The sequence below is a fragment of the Giraffa tippelskirchi genome, chromosome X, assembly GCF_054371585.1.
Source record: "Giraffa tippelskirchi isolate mGirTip1 chromosome X, T2T-mGirTip1v1.2.pri, whole genome shotgun sequence".
Lineage (NCBI taxonomy): Eukaryota > Metazoa > Chordata > Mammalia > Artiodactyla > Giraffidae > Giraffa > Giraffa tippelskirchi.
In genome coordinates this window covers 42,124,680-42,140,995 of record NC_137289.1, presented here as the reverse complement: position 1 = coordinate 42,140,995, position 16,316 = coordinate 42,124,680, and the positions used below count along the sequence as shown (strand labels likewise).

General features: G+C 38.4%; 1 protein-coding gene across 2 annotated transcripts in view; it reads left to right on the top strand.

The window, feature by feature from the left end:
* LOC145537101 (plastin-3-like) overlaps positions 1-16,316 on the top strand; it is a 37,803-nt gene that overhangs the window by 4,918 nt on the left and 16,569 nt on the right. For both annotated transcript variants that reach the window (XM_081567771.1, XM_081567772.1), the window contains 3 exons: positions 11,493-11,574; positions 12,349-12,514; positions 14,422-14,564. In XM_081567771.1, coding sequence (XP_081423897.1) covers positions 11,493-11,574; positions 12,349-12,514; positions 14,422-14,564 — 391 coding nt within the window. The remainder of the gene's footprint in view (positions 1-11,492; positions 11,575-12,348; positions 12,515-14,421; positions 14,565-16,316) is intronic.

Genomic DNA, 16,316 nt, shown 5'->3' with positions numbered 1-16,316 from the left:
ATAGATACAGTATCATGAAGACATTAACTCCCCTATCTCATACTTTTTAAAAATGAAGAGAACGGAACCTGGAAGGCAATAGATCACATATTAAGGGGTTTTTTCCCTCTCAATTGTGACATTCTAGGTAATTTCCAAATTAACCTATTTCTAGCTTTTAACAAATATTTATTTTTCATTGATTGATTATTATTTACAGTATTGGTTTGATTTCTGTCACACCTCAACCTGAATTAACCATAGTTTTCGGTGTACATATGTCCCCTCCCTCTTGAATCCCTCCCACTTCCCGCTCATTCCCACCCCTCTAGGTTATTACAGAGCCCCCGTTTGTGTTCCCTGAGTCATACAGCAAATTCCCATTGGCTATCTATTTACATATGTTAATGTATATTCATCCATGCTACTCTCTCCATTTATCTCACCCACTCCCTCTCCTCCCCTACCCTTGTGCACAAGTCTGTTCTCTATGTCTGCGTCTCTATTGCTGCTCTGGGATCAGGTTTATCAGTACCATCCTTCTAGATTCCACATGTATGCGTTAATATACGGTATTTGTTTTTCTCGTTCTAACTTACTTCCCTCTGTATAATAGGCTCTGGGTTCATCCACCTCCTTAGAACTGACCCAGATGCATTCCTTTTTTTCTATGGCTGAGTAGCATTCCATTGTATATACGCACCTCAGCTTCTTTATCCATTCCTCTGTCGATGGACATCTAGCTTGCTTCCATGTCTTGGCTACCGTAAATAGTGCTGGAGTGAACACTGGGGTACGTGTGTCTTTTTCAGCTTTGGTTTTTGGAAGGTCATATGCCTAATAGTGGGATTGCTGGGTCACATGGTGGTTTTATTCCTAGTTTTTTAAGGCATTTCCACACTGTCTTCCATAGTGACTGTATCAATTTACATTCCCACCATCTCTAGCACTTGTTGCTTGTGGACTTTTTGATGATGCCCATTCTGTCTGGTGTGAGGTGATATCACGTTGTAGTTTTGATTTGCATTTCTCTAATAATGAGCTTCTCTGGTGCCTCAGATGGTAGAGAGTCTTCCTGCAGTGCAGGAGCCCCAGGTTCAATCCCTGGGTCAGGAAGATCCCCTGGAGGAAGAAATGGCAACCCACTCCAGTATGCTTGCCTGGAAAATTCCATGGACAGAGGAGCCTGGTGGGCTACAGTCCGTGAGCTTGCAAAGAGTTGGACACGACTGAGCGACTAACACTCTAATCATGAGTGATGGAGAGCATCTCTTCATGTGTTTCTTAGCCATCTCTATGTCTTCTTTGGAGAAATATCTGTTTAGGACTTTTGCCCACTTTTTGACTGGGTTGTTTGTTTCTCTGGTATTGACTTGTATGAGCTGTGTGTATGTTTTGGAAATTAATAGTTTGTCAGTTGTTTCAGTTGCTATTATTTTCTCCCATTCTGAGGGTGGTCTTTTCACTGTGTGTATAGTTTCCTTTGCTATGCAAAAACTTTTAAATTAAATTAGCACCTAGTTATTTATTTTTGTTTTTATTTCCTTTATTCTAGGAGGTTTGTCATAGAGGATTTTACTATGATTTGTGTCATAGAGTATTCTGCCTATGTTTTCTTCCTAGAGTTATATAGGTTCTGGTCTTACATTTAGGTCTTTAGTCCATTTTCAGTTTATCTTTGTGTGCGGTGTTAGGAAAGTTATGACCAACCTAGACAGCATGTTAAAAAGCAGAGACATTACTTTGCCAACAAAGGGCCGTCTCGTCAAGGCTATGGTTTTTCCAGTGGTCATGTATGGATGTGAGAATTGGACTATAAAGAAAGCTGAGCGCAGAATTGATGCTTTTGAACTGTGGTGTTGGAGAAGACTCTTGAGAGTCCCTCGGTTTGCAAGGAGATCCAACCAGTCCATCCTAAAGGAGATCAGTCCGGGGTTTTCATTAGAAGGACTGATGTTGAAGCTGAAACTCCAATACTTCGGCCACCTGATGGGAAGAGCTGACTCATTGGAAAAGACCCTGATGCTGGGAAAGTTTGAGGTCAGGAGAAGGGGATGACAGAGGATGAGATGGTTGGATGGCATCACCGACTCAATGGACGTGGGTTTGGGTGGACTCCGGGAGTTAGTGATGGACAGGGAGGCCTGGCGTGCTGCGGTTCATGGGGTCGCAAAGAGTCGCACACAACTGAGCGACTGAACTGAACTGAACTGATGGTGTTAGGAAGTGTTCTAATTTCATTCTTTGCACTGAGTTGTCCAGTTCTTCCAGCACCACTTACTGAAACTGCTGTCTTGTTCCCATTGTATATTCTTGCCTCCTAAGTCAAAGATAAGGTGCCCACATGTGTGTGGGTTTTTCTCTGGGCTTTCTATCTTGTTCCCTTGGCCTTTATTTCTGTTTTTGTGTACTGTCTTGATGACTGTGACTTTGTAGTATAATTTGAAAGCAGGTAAGTTGATTCCTCCCGCTCCATTCTTCTTTCTCAAGATGACTTTGGCTATTCAGGGTCTTTTGTGTTTCCGTACGAACTGTGGCTTTTTTTTTTCTAGTTCTGTGAAAAATGCCATTAGTACTTTGATAGGGATCACATTGAATCTGTAGATTGCATTTGGTAGTATAGTCATTTTCACAATATTGATTCTTTCTACCCAGGAACCTGGATTATCTCTCCATCTGTTTATATCATCTTTGATTTCTTTCATCAAATTATAATTTTCTGTATATAGTTCTTTTGTCTCCTTAGGTAAGTTTATTCCTAGATGTTTTATTCTTTTTGTTGCAGTGGTGAATGGAATTGATTCCTTAATTTCTCTTTCTGATTTTTCATTGTTAGTATGTAGGAATGCAAATGATTTCTGTGTATTGATTTTGTATCCTCCGACTTTGCTAAATTCACTGGTTAGCTCTAGTAATTTTCTGATAGTATCATGGTATTCTATGTACAGCATCACGTCATCTGCAAACAGTGAGTGTTATACTTTCTTCTCTTCCGATCTGGATTCCTTTTATTTCTTTTTCATCTCTGATTGTTGTAGCTAGGACTTCCAAAACTATGCTGAATAATAGTGGTGAAAGTGGACACCCTTGTCTTGTTCCTGATCTTAGGGGGAATGCTTTCAGTTTTTCACCATTGAGAATAATATTTGCTGTGGGCTTATCATATGTGGCCTTTACTATGTTGAGGTAGGTTCCTTCTATGCCCATTTCTTGAAGAGTTTTAATCAGAGCCAATGCCCCCACAGACTGAGGGGTCCACAGGTCATGATTTTAGAGCCCCCACCACTTGATTTACACTGGGTGACTCTGCAAACCCTCCAACCCCTCTTGCGGATACAAACACACACAACAGCACAGCAGAAATTGTGAGCCTGTCTTTGTCTCCTGAGGTAATTGCAGATTTGTGGACTCACTACCCAGAGTTGTCACTGGCCATCCTTTGCTCATTCTTGTCCTGAACAGGGTCACCGCAGAGATGCGTGGACCAGTCTCCCCTAGACTGTAGACGTCTCCTGCCTCCTCTTCTCGTTGTTAGACATCTCATGTTCTTTCGCCTTCATCTCCCATGTCAGCAGGGGGCTGGGCCCATGCACATACACGCAAACACAGGTGACACAAGCACACACCTGTACACACGCATGTGCAAGGCACAGGGACACAAACAGGGAACAAATGTGTCAGTACCTGAAGAACCAGTGGTTCACACGAAATGCAGTGATTTCATATTTCTCATAGGAAAATCCATTCTGATCTTCAAATGTGAAATATACAGAAGTCCAACTTCCATGAAAGAGTGTTCAAGCCTAGATTTTGATAGAAGAAATACAAAGAATTCCATATTTTGCGAAGAAGCAGTGGTGCACATATTTTCATTTGTGAAACAGAGAGAACTCCAATACCATATAGGTTCTCCATATCTTAAGAAAACCAACGCCATGATTTTCGTCTGTGAAATATAGAGATTTCCATATTTAATGTAAGGAAGTCACCACCCAGATTGTCATATATGAGGTATAGAAAATACCATATTTCATGTAAGAAACTCAGCATCCAGATTTTCCTAAAGTGAAATACAAAAAGTTCAATATTTCATGATGTAAATTCAGCACTGACATTTTCATATGTAAAATATAGAGAATTCCATTTTTAACTGAGTAAAATTTCACCCTGATTTTCATATGTGAAATATACCGAATTCCATAGTTTAGGTAGTAATATTGGTGCACAGATTTTGATATCCAGAATATACACAATTCCGGATTGTACATGGGTAAATTAGCACCCAGTTTTTCATGTGTGACATACATAATGTTAAGTACTGCCTAGAGGAAAATTTGAGCAGAGATTTTCCTATATGATATATAGAAGATTTCATATTTTGTGGTAAATGGGTGTCCAGGTTTCACATGTGATTCTATAGAGAGAACTCCACATTTCATGTGGGAAAATTGGCAACTGTATTTTCATATATGAAATATAGACTTCAGGGTTTTTTTGTATGAATGTCTGGGATGGGATTTCCTTATATGAAAGATGAAAAATTTCTTATGTCATGTGTGAAAATCTGTTCACTGATTAATATATGTGAAAAGTAGAGATTTCATATTTCATGTAGGTAAAGTTTTTCCCAGTGTTGTATAATGTGAAATATAGACAGTTACATATTTATGTAATAAAATCATAAGATTTTCATATATGAAAAATACAGAATCCCATGTATCAATATAGCAGAAAAACCCTTCCTCCAATTATCACCTGTAAAATATACAGAAGTCCATATTTCATTTAGGAAAACTTCTAATGTGATGTCCACATGCAAAACACAAAATTCCACATTCACATTTGAGAAACTATGCCTACAAAACCCATGCTAATATTTTAATATGTGAAGTTTAGGGAATTTAATATTTAGTGTAGGAAAATGAAAGTCTATATTTTCAAATGCTAAACACAGAGAATTCCATATACCATGTAGGAAAATGTGCAGCCAATATTTATAAATGCGATACGAAGAATTGAACATTTCATTTGTGAAATGTAGAGAAATACATATATTGTAGAACACACAACGCCAATATTTTCATATGTGAAATATAGATTAGTCTATATTTCAATCAAGGAAATCTGTGCTCAGATCTTTTATATGGAATGTAAAGAGTACCACACCTCATGTAAGACAAGCTCTATCTAGATTTTCATTTGTGAAATGTACACATTTCGTATTTCTGGAATGAATATTTGCTACTGGAATTTCATATTTGAATGATAGAGAATTGTACATCTCTTGTCAGAAAATTTAATTGAGAAATTCATTTATGAAAGTAGAATTCCATGATTCAGCAGGAAAATGGATACTCAAATTTTCCTATGTGAATAATACAGAATTCCCTATGCATGCAGGAAAATACGTGCACATATATCCATATGTGAAGCAAGCAATATTTCATATATCATGACCAAACATATACAGCTAGATTTTCAGACATGAAATACAGATTTCATACTTCCTGGAGAAAATTCTGTACCCATATTTTCGTGTATGAAATATAGAAAGTTACATATTTCCTGTAGGAAAGTCATCTTTCAGGCTTTCCTATATGAAATATAGAGAATTCCATATTTGAAGTGGGAAAATCTGCACTAATACTTTAATACAAGAAATGTACAGAATTTCATATTTCATGTAGAAAATCTGCACCTAGATTTTCAAATGTGAAATATAAAGAATTCCATTGTTCGTCAAGTTAACCTGCCCTCATGTTTTGCAAGGGACATACAGAGAATTCCATATTTCATGTGGGAGAATCTAAACCAAGATATTCATATATGACATGTAGCGAATTGCACATATTATGGAGCAAAATCAGGGTCCACATGTCATATAGGAAATATAGGGATTCTATATTTCATAGAAGCATATCTAAGGTAAGTTTTCCATATTTGAAACATAGAAAATTCCATAATTCATGTAAAAAATATGAACTCAAATTTTCGTATCTAAAATATACACGTTTCATATGTCATGTAAGAAAATCTGTACCCTGGTTTTCATATGAGAAATGAACAAACGTCCATATTTCATCTCAAAACTTCCTCATCTTGTTTTTACTTGGGAAATATAGAGAGTTCCATATATTTTCTAAAATATCTGGCCTGAGAGTCCCACATACGAAACGTGGAAAATTTCATATGTGATGCGTGAATATCTGTACACTGATTTCTATATGTGAAATATAGAGATGTCATAGTTCAAGTAGGAAAATCTGTTCCCAGATATCTATATGTGAAATTAGAATTACATATTCTATGTCAAAAAATCATAATTAAGGTTTTCTTATATGAAATATGCAGAATCCCATATAGCAATATAGCAGAAAATCTACACTTAACTTATCATCTGTAAGATATACATGATTTCATACTTCATTTAGGAAAATCTGCACTCAGATTTCCACACGTGAATCATACAGAATTATATAATTTCACAGTTGAAAACCTAGGCCCACAACACCTGTGCCAATATTTTAATATGAGTTCTAAGGAGAATTTAATATTTAATGTAGGTTCCTGAATGTCTATATTTTCCAAAGAGAAACACAAGAGAATTCCATATGTCATGTGCAGAATGTGCACACAGATTTTAATAAGTGTAAAATAAAACATTCAGTATTTAAGCAGGAAAACCTTTTTCCAGATTTTCATATAGCATATTGCATGTTTCATGCAGGAAAACCTGTGTCTAGATTTTCAAATGGGAAATATAGAGAGTTACATATTTAGTGTAGAAACATCAGCACCCATGTTTTCATATGTGAAATACAGAGTATCCCCAAACAAGGAGATCTGTGTCCATATTTCTTTATGTGAAATATGAAATATGCCAACTTTCATGTAGGAAAATCTTTACCTAGATGATCATTTATGAGATGTACAAATTTCCTAGTTCAGTAATGAAAATTTGCCTCGGTGTTTCATATTTGGACTATGGAGAATTATATACTTCATGTCCGAAAATCTTAAGTGAGATTTTCATTAGAAAACTGCAAAATATTCCATACTTTATTCAGGAAAACATGTGCTCAAATTTTCCTATGTGAAGAATACAGCATTCCATGTTTATGTAGGGAAAAGAGTGCAGAGATATCCAGATGTGAAACATACAATAGTCCATCTATCATGACCAAAAATATACAGCTAGATTTCCAAACATAAATACAGATATCAAATTTAATGTAGAAAAAACTACACCCATAACTCATATGTGATATAGAGAAAATTGCATATTTCATCATTCAGGAAAATCATCATTCAGGTTTATATATGCATAAAGCAGGGCATTCAAAACCAGTGCTCTGGAACAACCCATAGGAATAGGGTGGGGAGGGAGGTGAGTGGGGCTTAAGGATGTGTGGGACACATGTATACCTATGGCTCATTAATGTTGATATATGGCAAAAAGCATCACAATATTGTACAGTAATTATCCTCCAGTTAATACAAATAACTTAATTTGAATTCAAAAACGAAAAAAGTGGAAGGAACTCTACTCAGTGCTCTGTGGTGACCTAAATGGGAAGACAATCCAAAAATGAAGGGATCTATGTATGCCTATAATAGATTGACTTAGATGTACAACGGAAACTAATATAAGATGGTAAAGCAACTCCATTCCAATAAAAATTGTTTTCAAAATATAACAATTCAACTATAGCTCCAGCAGTGAATGAATAAATGGTTCCCCCATTTGCAATATATATGTCTGAGGGGACATTATGCTTTTTAAGTATAATATTTCAGTTAGAGGAAGATAAAAACTATATCATCACATGATATTGTTAGTTAATTTACCTGAGTTATAGAAACAGAGTAGAATGTGATTATCTTGGGCTAGTGGAAATAGACCATGATGGTCTAAGTTACCCACTTTCAGTCAAAGTTTGTATAATCTCACCAAGGAAGATACTGTAATAGGGGCAAGATGGGCATGGAGCTGCCGTCCTTAGCTAAAGACCATAGAGGTTAGAAGACCAGGTCCACCAATAGTCAGCCTCTCAGCAGAGTGTAGTAAAAGGTATATTTCAGCCTTCGTCCATGGCCCTCCAGGTCCTCTGGCCTTGGTCTGGGTAGCAAGGGGTGGAGCCTGGGGACAGGCCAAAGGCCGAGTCTTGCAGAGGTCCAGAGACCTTGCTAGAGACACTCACTGGCCTGGCCCAGGGTTCAGAGCACTAGGCAACCTACCTCTGCCATCCCCACCTCCATGACTCAACGCTTGCAATAATCTGATTGGGTCAGAGTCTACAAGACCCAGCTTCCCCCCCAAAGTTAGGGTAGACTGAGAAGACTGAGGGCAACTGTGGGCTGGGCACCTGGCTCCCTCCTTTAAGGTGGCTGGGCAGGGTATGGGGACCTTGGTAAGAGGAGGGCCCAGAGACTGAGAGCTGCATCTTCAGCTGTGACTGGCCACTGGTGGGAGGACCAAGACTGGGTGCTGGATGAATGCTCTCAGGCAGGATAATCAGCTTGCCCAGGAAGCCCCTCCTCCTAAACAGGACCTTGGAGTGTGAAAGTCAAGCTTGGAATCTTACCTTTCAGCATTGAGACTAATATTTGTTTTGCTAGAGGTTTACAGGAACACAGTTACCTCACTATGACTTTTCTTCAAGAATAGAATATCTGACAGCAAGAAGGTTGTCAGAGCTAATCACATTCCTCCCTCAAGTTTTGTATAAGTGGGCATTCTTGAAAGTGTTTGGAAAGTTCAGGATTGTTAAAGGCATAAGCCACCCATCTCCTTGCATGGCCCTGCAAGAAAATGCTCTCTTCCTTAAACTGCAATGTTCTGATGTTGTTTGTCTAACTAACCCATGGGTACATCAGTTCAGTTCAGTTTATTCAGTCAGTCAATGTCAGTCGTGTCCGACTCTTTGCGACCCCTTGGACGGCAGCACGCCAGGCCTCCCTGTCCATCACCAACTCCCGGAGTTTCCCCAAACTCATGTCCATTGAGTTGGTGATACCATCCAACCATCTCATCCTCTGCCGTCCCCTTCTCCTCCCACCTTCAATCTTTCCCAGCATCAGGGTCTTTTCAAATGAGTCAGATCTTCGCATCAGGTGGCCAAAGTACTGGAGTTCCAGCTTCAACATCACTCCTTCCAATGAACACCCAGGGCTGATCTCCTTTAGGATGGACTGGTTGGATCTTCTTGCTGTCCAAGGGTCTCTCAAGAGTCTTCCCCAACACCACAGTTCAAAAGCATCAATTCTTCCACGCTCAGCTTTCGTTATAGTCCAACTCTCACATCCATACATGACTCCTGGAGAAACCAAAGCCTTGACTAGATGGACCTTTGTTGGCAAAGTAATGTCTCTGCTTTTTAATATGCTGTCTAGGTTGGTCATAGCTTTTCTTCCAAGGAGTAAGCATCTTTTAATTTCCTGGCTGAAGTCACAATCTGCAGTGATTTTGGAGCCCAAAAATATAAAGTCTGCCACTGTTTCCACTCTTTCCCCATCTATTTGCCATGAAGTGATGGTACCAGACGGCATGAGTTCTCTGAATGTTTAAGCAAACTTTTTCACTCTCCTCTTTCACTTTCATTAAGAGGCTCTTTAGTTCTTCTTCACTTTGTGCCATAAGGGTGGTGTCATCTTTATATCTGAGGTTATTGATATTTCTCCCGGTAATCTTGATTCCAGCATGTGCTTCATCCAGCCCAGCGTTTCTCATGATGTACTCTGCATATAAGTTAAATAAGCAGGGTGACAATATACAGCCTTGATATACTCCTTTTCCTATTTGGAACCAGTCTGTTGTTCCATGTCCGGTTCTAACTGTTGCTCCCTGATCTGCATACCGATTTCTCAAGAGGCAGATCAGGTGGGCTGGGGTTCCCTTCTCTTTCAGAATTTTACACAGTTTCTTGAGATGCACACAGTCAAAGGCTTTGGCATACTCAATAAAGCAGAAATAGATGCTCTTCTGGAACTCTCTTGCTTTTTCGATGATCCGGCGGATGTTGGCAATTTGATCTCTGGTTCCTCTGCCTTTTCGAAAACCAGCTCAAATATCTGGAAGTTCACGGTTCACGTATTGCTGAAGCCTGGCTTGGAGAATTTTGAGCATTACTTTACTGGTGTGTGAGATGAGTGCAATTGTGCGGTAGTTGGAGCATTCTTTGGCATTGCCTTTCTTTGGGATTGAAATGAAAACTGACCTTTTCCATAGTAGGGAAGAAGTATTAAAAAAAAAAGGTACTTGACTGCTTTGCATTTCAGGATCCATCCATTATGATCCCCATATTATTGTGCTTGCTCAGAAATTTGTTGTGAGCATTGAGTAAGTACATATTGGAACACTTAGAACAGTACAGTGGGTATATTTCTGATGACAGTGTACAATATATAAAATTTGTTTTTTTCCAATACGGTCATTTTGGTTATTTAAAAAGATGATTTCTAAAAATGTGAGATACCCTTTTACTTGCCACTTATAGGCTGTAAAGAAATAATTTCCCATATATTTTAATAGAGAGACTCATATGATACTATTTGTTTAATATTTAAATTTTGCATGGAAATAAGCACGGTTTTCTCTATGCAAAATAACTTGTTTTAGGACAGTAGTATAAACATCTAAAATGTTAGAGTCTAACTCCAAATTTTACCAAATGAGGTTGTTCTAAGTCAGATCCTGCCCTAATTAATACAACTTTTCTTTCTATCGATATTATCACTGTATTTTCAGCACCAAATATGGTACCTGGTGCATCATCTGCTACTGCTACTGCTAAGTCGCGTCAGTCGTGTCCGACTCTGTGCGACCTCATAGACGGCAGCCCACCAGGCTCCCCTGTCCCTGGGATTCTCCAGGCAAGAGTACTGGAGTGGGTTGCCATTTCCTTCTCCAGGGCATGAAAGTGAAAAGTGAAAGTGGAGTCACTCAGTCGTGTCCGACTCAGTGACCCCATGGACTGCAGCCCGCCAGGCTCCTCCATCCATGGGATTTTCCAGGCAAGAGTACTGGAGTGGGGTGCCATTGCCTTCTCCAGGTGCATCATCTAGGTACTCAATAAATATTTGGTGAATGAAAGAATCTCATGCTCAACTAATTTTCAGTCTTTGTAGATGAAATCATTTTAATTATACATTATATGATCTAACAGAGAGATTCAGTTCCAATGTGGGATATTATCTGTTTTTAACACTTACTCAACAAAGTTTTTAATATCCAAGTAATTCATTCTTCTAAAAGAATGTGAGAAGTACAAAACATTAAATAAGAAAATATGCCCCAATCCCCAACTCAGAAATATTCAACTACTATAAGCACTTTGGTCTTTCCTTTATTTGCATTTTTATATGTATGGTTTTTTGATCAACCTGACTAAAGTCATACATTGCTTTTTTTTCAGATTACATGAGATAGATATTATAATAAGCCTTAAAATATTTGTGAATATTTATGGATTATTTAAAAAATAAGTCAACTTATTTTAAAATTTCTGTTTCAGTAAAATGATCAACCTTTCAGTTCCTGATACAATTGATGAGAGAGCAATCAACAAGAAGAAACTCACACCATTCATCATTCAGGTATGCACTCTTCTCCTCTCCTTCCATGAAACTATTATTTGAGGACCTGTTTTACAGACTGAAGGCTCTGCATTTTGCATTGTCTCATTTAATTCTTACAACAGCTCTGAGTTGAGGATTATTTTCCAGATTTCATAGAAGCTGAGATGCAGAAAGATTTCAGAGCTGTACCAAGGTTAATAGTGCTGGAACTAAAGTTCAAATCCAGGTGTAACTGCAAAGCCCTATATTCTTTTCATTACATTTTGCGTTCAAACATACAGAAATAAGCAAGCATGTTTAAGCTCTTAGTTAATTAGCATGCTTGAAGAATAGAAGGCTTTTATTTTCCATCTCGTATTAGGGCGTTATATAGCAGTATTTCCTCATGCAAGGCCATCTCTTGGGATGAGGAGATTCAGAACTTCTAGAACTCTCATGTGTATTCAGTAGACCTCTCATTTAGGCATTTTAAAAAATTCAACACATAACCCACATGGATATACTTACTCTAGTAACTCAGCCTTTTCCTTTAGGGTCGGTATCTTTCAATCGAGGCTAACTAAAAATGCTGTTAACTTGCCTTGGAAATCTGGAAAAGACTATAAAAATGAGGATAGATTTGTTTTAGCTATGCTTTTAACACCAAAGCTTGGATATTACTTTCTGTGGATCATGTATGGGTAAACTTAATACATAATGTCATTACTGAGTGTTATTTCAGTGAAGGGAGAAAAAGACTGTAAAAAAACAGAAAGGTCAAGAAGCAAGTGTTATAAATTGGCTGTCTTGCAGGAAAACTTGAACTTGGCACTGAATTCAGCTTCTGCCATTGGATGTCATGTTGTGAACATTGGTGCAGAGGATTTGAGGGCTGGGAAGCCTCACCTGGTTTTGGGACTGCTGTGGCAGATCATTAAGATCGGTTTGTTTGCTGACATTGAATTAAGCAGGAATGAAGGTAATGAAACACAGTCATGATCTTGAAAATTGTTTATTGGTTATTTTTTTCTAGTCATGCAGACTGTCACGCTTTCACCTAATTGAGGTGATTAGATGATAATTAGAATTAACAGAAGGTAATGTTATAGTGTTATTCAGGAAAACAGCCTAATTATAACTTTCTTCTTTAGTAGTAATTAACATTTGTCTGGCTCTTTAGAATTCATTTCACAATAAAGACACGAAAACCCAGAGAGTTTAAGGAATTTGTGCAAAGTTCTTTTCTGCTCTACTCACATAGTCCCCACCCCATTACCACCCTCAGGCACACCATCTCCTATTAATTTTAATACCTTTTCTATTCTATTATAGATTTAAGACTCTTCAAAAATATTCTAACCTGCCCTTGATGGTCTCATATTTCCTGAATTAGCAGAAGCACCGTTTTTATAGCATAGGGTTTGATATCACATCATAGACTTGTAGAATGTATAAGCATATGTGATACAATTGTCCTAAGGTCCTAGGAAGTGCTACACTGTCCTCTCCTTTTGAAGTTTAAAATATTAAGCATCACTCCAAATATTCACGTTTTTTTCCGGAAATCACCATATCAATCTTCAGTTACTTTGGGGGAAGAATATATATTGGGAGTTCTCAGTATTTCAGGGTCTCACAATACCTGTCAACAGTCCTATTCTGCACATTTATCCAAGACTTTATGATACTTAAAATTTTCAGTCCACTCAAAGTGGGCTGTATTTAAACAAATAAAATTTTTCTAGTTGCTAGCCTCTTCAGAGCAGTGTTTATCTTGTTAGAGTTAAAGTCCATTGAACAAGGAAAGGAAGACAACAAAATTAAACTACATTGGCTCGTGTAATAAGTCAAATGATTTATCTCTGACAAGGTCTCAGGTGCAGGGAGGTCAGGCTGTTTAATCCTTTCCAGCCTTTTGACTTGGAGATGGAGAGCATGAGGAGGTTTCTGTACAAGTGACAATGTTGCCTCTGCCTTTACTTAAATCCCTCAGTGCCAGAGTGACATGGTGTGAAGTGGAGTCTATGAAAGATGAAGTTTGCCCATTAGAGATATTACTTAGACCTCTTTGGAAGTCAGGCAGTTTTAGTCTTCTTGTTCAGTGTAAATCTCCTTTTATCCTATGGGAGGGAATTATTGCATAAGGACTATACAACTTCTCCATAAAAACAGTACCTAAATTTAGACAATTCTCTGTGCAGATGCCCAAGCTTCTACCTCTTATCTCTGGGGATATTTAACCAAAAACCCTTGGCTTCTTCTGCACATTTAATTCAATAACAAAAAAGTGTTGAGGAACCTTTACATATTAGGTGCTATAGACAATGTAAAGTTGAATTCTTTTTCTTTAAAAACAGGTATGGCAAAAGCCACTACAATATTGTAAAGTAATTAGCCTCCAATTAAATTAATTTAAAAAACCAGGTGTAACATTTCAAGAGTTAGTTATGCTTAAATATAAATACCATAGGGTTTGAATACTCTTTAAATCAAAAGGCTCCAAAGTTTTAAACATACTCCCCCAAGCCTCTGATTTTAATATTATTTAAGAATAGTTTATGTAAATATATGACATAATGTAACAATGTTCAACTTAAAGCTAGAACTTACTTGGTATTTGGAATGTGATGAATAATCAAGATGTTAAAATATGTAATGCTGTGTATTCTTATAATTAAGTGTTTCTATCTGTATCATCTTATAACTCATTATATACTTTCATTTATCTTTATTATTAGACTGTGAGTACCTGAAAACCAGGAACTAGGTCACAGTACTTTTTGTACCTCTGTTACTTACTTAACAGAGTGTCAAAAGACTCAATAAACATGTAATGACTGTTACCATATAATATATCGGTTGGGTTTTTCTTTTTTTCCTTTGTAGCCTTGGCTGCTTTACTTCGAGATGGTGAGACTTTGGAGGAGCTTATGAAATTATCTCCAGAAGAGCTTCTGCTTAGATGGGCAAATTTTCATTTGGAAAACTCAGGCTGGCAGAAAATCAACAATTTTAGTGCTGACATCAAGGTAACTGTTTAGTTAAATACTTCAGTTCAGTTCAGCTGCTCAGTTGTGTCCGACTCCTTGTGACCCCATGAGCCGCAGCACGCCAGGCCTCCCTGTCCATCACCAACTCCCAGAATCCACCCAAACCCATGTCCATTCAGTCGGTGAAGCCATCCAACCATCTCATCCTCTGTCGTCCCCTTCTCTTCCTGCCCTCAATCTTTCCCAGCATCAGGGTCTTTTCCAATGAGTTAACTCCTTGCATCAGGTGGCCAAAGTATTGGAGTTTCAGCTTCAACATCAGTCCTTCCAATGAACACCCAGGACTGATCTCCTTTAGGATGGACTGGTTGGATCTCCTTGCAGTCAAGGGACTCTCAAGAGTCTTCTCCAACACCACAGTTTAAAAGCATCAATTCTTCTGCACTCAGCTTTCTTTATAGTCCAACTCTCACATCCATACATGACCACTGGAAAAACCATAGCCTTGACTAGACGGACCTTTGTTGACAAAGCGATGTCTCTGCTTTATAATATGCTGTCTAGGTTGGTCATAACTTTCTTTCCAAGGAGTAAGCGTCTTTTAATTTCATGGCTGCAATCACCATCTGCCATGATTTTGGAGCCCAGAAAAATAAAGTCAGCCACTGTTTCCACTGTTTCCCCATCTATTTCCCATGAAGTGATGGAACCAGATGCCATGATCTTAGTTTTCTGAATGTTGGGCTTTAAGCCAACTTTTTCGCTCTCCTCTTTCACTTTCATCAAGAGGATCTTTAGTTTTTCGCTTTCTGCCATAAGGGTGGTATCATCTGCATATCTGAAGTTATTGATATTTCTCCCAGCAATCTTGATTCCAGCTTGTGCTTCCTCCAGCCCATCGTTTCTCATGATGTACTCTGCATATAAGTTAAATAAGCAGGGTGACAATATACAGCCTTAACCGTTTAGTTAAATACTTGACAGGGACATAATAACATGGAGACTTCAGGTCAGCTTAAAGGAGGGAAAATCCTATGAGTTTATCACCCAACCTTGTTGCCTCTAGGCCCTGATGGTAGATTTCAGTAGAGAGACTGAGCCAAGTAAGAGCACCAGCACTAAGTCTAGCTTTCATTTTGTGGAAAGGGGTTTAAATATTACAGTGCTAACATTTTCTATTCTGCCTACTGTTCAACATGCTGTACGAAAAGATCGGCAGTCATGACTTCTGTTCCTAACTGCCTTTCCCAGGCCTCAGTGGATCTGTGTTAGTAAAGGCCTAGAGAGAAAGGGCCTCAGGATTCCCCATTCCCTTTCTTATTTGGCTCCTCTTCTGTCATGTGCTCCCTCCTTCAGGCATTCAGTTCTTGGGGGTAGTTATATACTCTTATGTATGTTTGTATTTCTTACCTCAACCCTGCCCCTATTTTTTAAATTTAAATATATTTTTAAAAATGTTACAATGTTATATTTGTTTCTGCCATACCACAACGCAAATCAGCCATACATTCCCCTCCCTCTCTGGCCTCCTACCCCTCTCCCCATCTCATCCCTCCAGATCATCACAGAGCACCAGACTGGGCTCCCTGTGCTACACTGCAACTTCTCACCAGCTATCCATCTTACACTCCATAGTGTGTGTGTGTGTGTGTGTGTGTGTGTGTGTGTGTGTGTGTGTGTGTGTATATATATATATAGATGCTACTCTCTCCATTCGTCCCACTCTTTCCCTCCCCCACTGTGTCCACAAGTCCATTCTCTGTATCTATGTCTCCATTCCTTCCCTGTAAA